The sequence below is a fragment of the Parasteatoda tepidariorum genome, chromosome 2 (assembly GCF_043381705.1).
Source record: "Parasteatoda tepidariorum isolate YZ-2023 chromosome 2, CAS_Ptep_4.0, whole genome shotgun sequence".
NCBI lineage: Eukaryota > Metazoa > Arthropoda > Arachnida > Araneae > Theridiidae > Parasteatoda > Parasteatoda tepidariorum.
In genome coordinates this window covers 9,349,593-9,357,839 of record NC_092205.1, presented here as the reverse complement: position 1 = coordinate 9,357,839, position 8,247 = coordinate 9,349,593, and the positions used below count along the sequence as shown (strand labels likewise).

Genomic DNA, 8,247 nt, shown 5'->3' with positions numbered 1-8,247 from the left:
CGCTGGAATTCGAACATGAGTCTCCTCTTGAGTCTCTCGAGAAAATAACACTGATCAAAATTAAAATCATTCACAAAAAATCACGTACCTTTGATTACAATTTTGAAGTCAGTGGGGGAAACCTCTAAGAGCGACCAACCTCCATCGACGACCATTTTACATACAAACCAACATTTAAACTAAAAGCATCCTAAATATATATAATAAAAACGCAGCTTTTCCTCAACACCAAATCAAACTATCTATTAACGAATAATTTAAAGCTAAAATATTTTCCCTAATGCTTTCGTTGCAAAGGAAACTAGAGCATATTTCTTAACGCCCAAATTCAACGCGAGTCTAACACAAACATTTGGTTTTACTCGTAATCACCAACTGAGCTCTCAATGAGGTCGGATAGAACATTCGCACCTCAATGAGGTAACCCGGGTCCGATTTCTAGCGATGGCTGGTCGATAAGAATTCTGCACTCGGATCGCACCGACCACAGTGCCATACCTGCCAACTTTTACGCATTTGGCGTAAAATTTTATTTTTATATTTAAAGTGGTAGTAAAATGTATGCTTTCTATACATTCCTTGCATTTATAAACTTAATTTATAATATTTTTAATTCACCACTATTTTTTTAAAAAATTAAGCATATACATTAATATGCAATACTGTTCTAGTAATCCGCATAAGCTTGTTCATAATACAGCAAATGTTTCTGCCTAAAATTGTAATTTACATTTCATTTTATTACCACTGGGGAATATTAACCTTGAAAGGATTAAAAGTTGGCAGGTATGCAGTGCTGACTTATAAAAATATCTTCAGGGGTGGACGGATCAGGTTTTAAAGTCCCCTTGTCAGGCTAACAGTAGGATGTTTTCCTTTCCATGTAATCCAATTGCGAGTTAATTCCATCAAAAAGATCTCTACAATCGAAATTACTTGCTCCAAGAGTTTCCGTGTCTTCTGGATTGGGTTCGAAATTATAAGGCTACGGAGTTGAAAATTTGTAGTCGTAACTCAAAATCGGGTCGACTGTTCAACGACGGTGATAAGAAAACAAAAAAAATTAAGCATCGCATGGGTGAAACTTACTGTAGAATTACTAATTATGAAGAATGTCTAATGCCGAAACTTGTCTATTTTTCAATTTCGGGGACATAACTAGAAACTTAATTATTTTATTCTTAGAATTTATCTAGGAAAAACAAATCATTCGTTTCAACCATAATATATTAATGATAAAAATACCTTTTATACCATGCGATATTAAGATTGTTATTATTTAATAAAAAAAATCAAGTGGTAGTTAAAATTCTAAAATACCTACCTTTATTACTACCACTTTTTAAAGACACTTTAAGTGCACTTCTAGTTACTACAAGAAAAAATACGCAGCCTTGGCAGGTAATGAGTAAACATACTGAACTCAATGGCTCAGAGAATTCTGTGAGTGGACCAGTATGAGCGCAATCATCTAGTCAGTGTGGATGGGATATTTTGAAGTTTATATTGAAGTAAGAGTCTTACTAAAGCATTCACATATTTATGTAAATAAAATTTTATTCAAAGGAAAGAAAGATTTAAAAATAGAAGTATATTTGGCTAGATAAAATCGCGTAAATGGAAAATGAAAGCAATTTTTTTTTTAATCTTCTTAATTACTTTGCAGCTCGCAAGAAAGCCAATGAATCCTGGAGTTTCAGACGGCAAAGTTTACACACTCCAAGACATGCCAGTTATGTATGATACGTCTTGGCGACTAGTTTCGTACTTGATTGTGGAAATAAAATGTCGAGACACAGTGCGTTTAATTTCAGTTTTTGAAAACTGCTGTACACACCCTGAAAAAATAAATGCAAAGTTATTTATTAAGCAATACAAAGTTTTGTATCCATGCAATCCCGGAATCAACATCAAAGTCCAAATTTTTTTTCACGTTGGTGATAGAGAATTAAAACATCAAGCGCGTAAGCTGTCACAGATGTGAAAGCGTAAACTTGCATGTTCACAAATTTCTAATTGAAAATTCTTTCCCGCGTGGAGGACAACGAAAAGCTGAAACAAACTTAGCTATAATTTGTGAGGGATTGAGAGGTTAAAATCGAATAGTTCTTATCAACAAAGGGTTCTATCATAGAAAAGTAATTGTTTTGTAAAAGCGTAATTAATGCTTAGTTTCACCAAATTTTTCTATTACATTTTACTTATTTCAATTTAATTTCCTGATGGATAGATCATTTGGCAGCTTTATAGTAAAAAACTCAAAGCTCTGAAATTTATAATTGTGCTTTTAATAAAGCAATGGAAATTTAATATTAATACTTTTTTAAAACCATCATAATTTTATTTCTGCAAGTTTTTCTAATGCATGCCATTTATTTTCATTTAAAAAAAATTCTTTTATTAGCTTATTATTGACTAAAAGTTTTAAATTCTTGAAAGGGAACTTTTATTTAAATTTTAATAATTGATTTGAATTCTTAAGATTCCTGCTCAAGAACACTTTTCAAATGAAGCCATTTAAGATTGCTAAGCAATCTTCAGCGAAAAGGAGGGAGGGAAGTCCGCTAATCGAGGAAATTTAAAGCTCCAATTTTGTTTTTAATAATACTATTAGTAAGCTGCACCCTAATCTCTTCCTCACCTATACCAGTGGTTGATTTTCATTCATCAGTGTTTTTAACCTATTAAAAAATTGATATTTTCTTTAAACAAATACCATTTAATTCATATATTGTATAATTATTATAATGAAATGCAATGAATGAAATATGAATTATTATAATGAAATTATTATTATGAAATGAACGATTAAAATATGAGACATGAAAAGAAATGTTTATACTTTGGAATATAGAATATGTGACAATAAGTTATTTAAGATTATTATGAATAATTTTACTTGTGAAGAATCTATAGCGATAGTCTTACACGATACAACAATTCCAATTGGAAACTGTTTTTACCTCTCTTGAGTCTTTTAGGTTTTTAAAAATTTCGATTTAAATGGCAAAATTTATTTTACTTATTTGTTTTCTATATTTGATTGTTATATTTGCTACATGTATTTATTTTTATTACTTTTGATATCAAACTAAGTGCGAGATTTTAAAATAAAGATCGCGAGAGAATTAAATAAAATCTTTGTACAGTAATAGATAAAAATTCATTATTAAAAGCAAAAAAATTGCAATAACTTTCGATGAAATCGCTATTTCGAAAGAAAAAAGAAACTCGTGCTAAGTTTATAAATGGAAATGGCTCCTTCAATGTTTCAAACTCCAACTCTATAGTTGCTTTTCAACGTACTGTAGGTCGGTTTACATGGGTTTTTTTTTTTTTTTTTTTTAGTACGACTTCAACAGATGGTAATTCTCGAACTAATAATCGAATCGTAATTTTATTTCCTTATTCCAAAACGCACTCCTTGTACAATTTACACAATTTCGTAAGTTTTAGTTTCTTGGTTTTTGCACAGCGAAACGAAATACGACTTTAAGCAAAAAAGTGAGAAAAATTCGCTATAAAAGCACATAAAATTTAAATAATTTTTGAAAAACTCAAAATTACGAGAAAAAAAAAGTAGAGTTAAGTTTATGAACTAAATTCTAACTAAATCAATTACATGGGCACATGCCTTGTTTTCAAATTTTGTTCTAAAGATTTTAAGATTGCCTGTCTCTTCTCCAATAGCTTAGGGAATAGACAGCTCCCTCCCGATTCTCAACGTTGTGACCCCGATCCGAATCCCAGAAAAAGTTTATTTATTCGGAACCTCCCGGATCGCACCAACCACAGTGCTGACGTAAAATATCCTCAGTGGTAGGCGGATCATGGATTAGAATCTCACGTGGCAATGTAAAGCAAATATGTATTAATTCTATCACGAAGTCTCCCCGAGTGCTTGATACATGAGTTCCCTCGTCTTTTAGGTTGAGTTCAAAAGTACAAGGCTACGGAGTTGAACGGTTATAACTGTAAACCCAAAATCGTATCTGATGCTCATGGCCGGTTATAAAATTTAAAAAAACTTTGTTGCTAATTTTATAAGCTTTGATTTGAAAGATCGAAGTGTGAAAGATCTGCGTTCTAGTTTTCAAATCAGAACGCAGCAAACTATGTATTTAACTTCTTTTAGCTTTTTCTTTTTTTTTCTTTCTTTTTTTTTATTTTAAATCTTTGGTCATTTTTGAGACATATTTTTGACGCTATTTAAGCTGTAAGTTAAAATCAGAACAATTTATAAAAGGATTCTCAAACCAGGAAAGAGCTCATGTTACACTCAAACCCGAGCTACTATCGTATAGCTACGAAAATGCATTTGTATTAATTAGCAAATTAAAAAATTATGCTTACTTCCATTTATAACCATAGAATTCTTAAATTTTACGTCCACTCGTAAAATGCATTCTGATAAAAAAGTTCTTTTCACTTGGCCTGGATTCCATTCTGCAATCGTCACACCTTCCTTGTAATGAGTGGGCAAAGCCATTTTCACTCTCACGTCTAGCTGCCTACAATGTACAATTTTTTTTCATAAAAAGTTTTTTTAAAAAAAATTTGAGAAGACATCGTATGTTCAATACTAAGTTTAAACGCATTGAAAAATTTAACATACGCTATAGACTTCGTGATGCTCGATGTCCATAGATGGTACTATGTTACGGTACAACTTTGGTAACCACGATGCATTTTGGTTTGGTTTTATTGGGCAAACATTTTCAGGTTTGTGTGTTCAATTTAGGCTTATAAACTTTTGTCAAATAGAAGGAGTGCAATACAGAGAAGGACAGCACGAAGATACATCAGATACATCCAGAGTAACAGCTGGATTCGAACCTGAGTTCTGAACAATATGTTTGAGTTTGGATGTAGTTTGGAAAGTAAAGGGGAAAATAATATTAAAAACATTGGCAAATAAAATTTTTAAAAACTGTATTTTGCAAGTTAACTAAAAAAGTAGAAGATAATCTTATTTTTGTCAGACCGACAGCAAAAACATGGTTTCTATTTGTTTATTTAACTTTATGTTTATAAGTGATCAAAATTTCAATTATTGTTAAAATTGCAATAAATATTGCTTGTTTCAGTTGAAACAATTTTAAGTTAATTTGCATTAGCATCAGTCAAATTCGAGCATTCCAGCTAGTTGGTATGAGATCGAAAGTTTGATTTTAAGTTATTGTTGGCGATATAGATTAGAATTATATCTCTGTCAGTAAATAACTGAAACAGCTCAGAGTTCCAAGTTCTGTTTTGAACAATCTAACTAGCTAGGAAGTGCGTGAAATTTGAATTTTTATTCTTTTGGAGATCATTAGGTGACAAAATTCTGTCTTTAGCTGTCTATCATCCAGAGCAAAGCGCCACTTAAAATTTAAACATTCTCACTGTTTCGACAATGGTCGAAATTTTAATGAAAAATTACCTGTTGTTAGCAGTAGCAATAAAATCAACTTGTAACAGTAAAGAAATGATCGAAAATTATAGTGTCATCAGAAACAGTAGAGCTTCAAAAGAGATTTAAGAACACTATTTAGTGGGAAAATGGTCAACAACATTTTGGTGATAGAATAAACTTGGTGATAGGTGGTGATAAAGAGAAATGACAAAAAATTTCTAGTTATAGAGATTAGGAAATGGTTGAAACTTGCAATGTCATCAGATACGAAGTTCCAGCAACACCGCCAAGAAGGTAGAGGGCCTCCACACTGGCCTCAATAAAGGAGAAATGCAACCCATTAGTACATCGTTTTTATTTCCCCCACAGCGCAGTTTGTATTCGTACCTTCAGACTCCTAAAGTGATCCGTGCGAAGGCCTTCTCTCTTCTAGGATGTGGTGATGGTTTCAGGCCCTAACTACGTTGAAATTTGTTTAAATTTCGTTCGCAAGATTTCACCCTGACAAATATTTTAGCGAGAGAATAAAAGCGTAGTAAAAAGGGACAGTATCATTAAAAGCAGTCTCAGCATCATTCAAAAATCAGTAGTTTTCTAAGAAAAAGATAAGGAAAGGAGAACAATCTTGTCTGAAAGACACTAAATCAATAAATTATGAAACTGGACTCTGAAAAACAGATATTCGATGCGAATTAAAACAAAAAATATATTCATAATTTGAAAAATAAAACCCTTCAAGATGCGTTCTTTTGACGATCACAATAGAGGTTTGTGTTTACATTTTAGATGCATTTGATTTCTCAATATTTACCTGTATTGAAAGTGTTTTCTTGAAGTTAAAAAAGGTTTGAGACAAGTAAATTTGCCTACTTATTTAAAAGTTTCTGGAGCACTCGAGATGATTTGATTAGACGATAAACCTAGAAGGTGCGTTTTCAGTATTTAATCGGGACTTTTCACAAATTATACCACGTACATCCCTTCTGATAAAAATCTATTGGATACAATTGGAGCAATTTTATCACTAAAGAAATATTTTATGACTTATTTTGGTGCTTGCATGCTTTCTTAAGATGATTGTCTATGTAAAAATATAATTGATTTAATCCTCGTTTGTCGGAATTTTCAATTCTAATGAAAAATTATAAGAAAGGTTGGAATTCGATTCAAGTAACTAATCGGACAGTTTTATGACGCATAGATATCTTATTATTTGAGTTTTGTGTATTTTTTTTCCAGAACAAAATAAGAAGAAACACACTGTAAAAATATCCTACAATGCGTAAAAAAGTGTTAAAAATAAAAATTTATCACTTTATGTAACAATTGTGAATAATTAAATATTAAATTAAAGTTGTATAAATTTTTTGCCTCATTTAAGAGTAAAAATCACATTTTCTGCCCGGTTTTCAAAAAATTAAAATATAATTCAATTTACTAGCCTAAATTTCGAAGAAATTTAAAAAAATAGTAAAAAAAAAATAGTAAGAAATTTAAGAAAATAGAAAAAATAGTAAATTCTAGAGATAGACTTTTCACATCATTACCGTTGGCAATAATGTGTGCTTTTGTTAAATGAGTATTGTGTTGATTTAATGACTTTATGACCATTAAGAAAAAAAGCATTTTTCAAATGATCTACAGGCTTGGAGATCTTGGTGCCCAGGTTATTAATCTTAAATCACTTATCATACTCACGTCCAGGACAGTTTATGAATCACCGATGCTGAAAATAATGTCGAAAATTTAAAAATGTCCCTGTGCAGCATTGTGGACCACTGGCAATTTTATATTACAGATTGCGTGGTTTTTGTTTACTTGATCTGTCAACTGATTTTTGAAGGCTTCTCATTCATAAAAAAGTACAATTTGAAATATTACATTTGAGCTCCATTTATTTATCTGGATTTACTTCACAGTATGCATGGAACATTTTAAATAAAGTTGTGAACGTTTATTAACGTAAACACTTTTACTTATAAATTGCAATAGTTTTTTTCAGACTAACTTCTGAAACAAATAGACAATATTCAAACAAATTTTTAAATTTAAATATTTAAAACAATGCAAGAAGTAGAAAAACGCATTTAAAAATTTAGAATTATACCAAATTAACACAATTTTTAAACCAATTTCACGCTTAGTTAGTATTTCAGTTAAATGCTTTGGAATGAAGAAATGCATATGCCACACTATAAACAAAGGGAGAGTCTAAATAAGAGAGACATCAATTTCGGAATTGTTTTACTTACTCCATATCATAAGTATATTTAATATTTTCAAGTATATCTAAAATTCTACAGTATATCTAAATTAAAACCAATTTTTATATTTATTTATTTATTATTCCACGTGCATATACAAGCTTGTGTATATTGTTTATTGGATTAACATACATTTGCAGGCTTGTGTGCTCAATTTAGGCCTATAAACCTTTGTCAAATAGAAGGACAGCACAAAGATTACAACCAGGGTTACAGCGGGATTCGAACCCGCTACCTCCACGCTTTGCACAGCGTTTGGCTGGCGATATCGCTCGGCCAGAGAGGCCCCCAGGCTTGTATGTTCATAGCAACATACGTTTTATGTCAAGTTGAAAAGCAGACAGCTCAAGTTAGTAGTAGTTTATTTACGTCACACTAGAGCTGCATAATGGGCTATTGGTGGCGGTTTGGGAAACATCCCTGAGGATGATTCGAAGACATGCCATCACAATTTTTATCCTCTGCAGCAGGGATGACACATTGTCTTCGGTAGCCACACGACCTGCACGTGAAGTCGAGCACTTTACGGCAGAACAATTTAACGAAGACCAATAGCGCATGCCCTTAGCTCCTTCGCAAGTGGTC

General features: G+C 31.7%; 1 protein-coding gene across 2 annotated transcripts; it reads right to left on the bottom strand.

The window, feature by feature from the left end:
* Nucleotides 1-1,539: 1,539 nt before the first annotated feature.
* Nucleotides 1,540-7,788, bottom strand: LOC107449957 (uncharacterized). Of its 2 annotated transcripts, none has more exons than XM_016065649.3 (3): nt 7,097-7,511; nt 4,354-4,511; nt 1,540-1,838 (listed from the first exon to the last, which is right to left on the bottom strand). In XM_016065649.3, the coding sequence occupies exons 1-3, from the start codon at nt 7,165-7,167 to the stop codon at nt 1,711-1,713; spliced, it is 357 nt and encodes a 118-aa protein (XP_015921135.2). In that variant the 5' UTR covers nt 7,168-7,511; the 3' UTR covers nt 1,540-1,710. The 2 variants fall into 2 exon arrangements, with proteins under 2 accessions (XP_015921135.2, XP_015921136.2); XM_016065650.3 differs by lacking the exon at nt 7,097-7,511 and adding an exon at nt 7,651-7,788 and having other exon boundaries at nt 1,551-1,838.
* Between the last annotated feature and the right edge of the window lie 459 nt (nt 7,789-8,247).

What these genes read in the sequence shown, in the direction of transcription:
- LOC107449957 (XM_016065649.3), bottom strand. Translation starts at nt 7,167, where the DNA reads ATGCTGCACAGGGACATTTTTAAATTTTCGACATTATTTTCAGCATCG. An exon ending in ATTCATAAACTGTCCTGGAC is followed by an intron (nt 4,512 to 7,096) that starts GTGAGTATGATA and finishes TGTACATTGTAG; the next exon opens with GCAGCTAGACGTGAGAGTGA. An exon ending in TTCTATGGTTATAAATGGAA is followed by an intron (nt 1,839 to 4,353) that starts GTAAGCATAATT and finishes TTATTTTTTCAG; the next exon opens with GGTGTGTACAGCAGTTTTCA.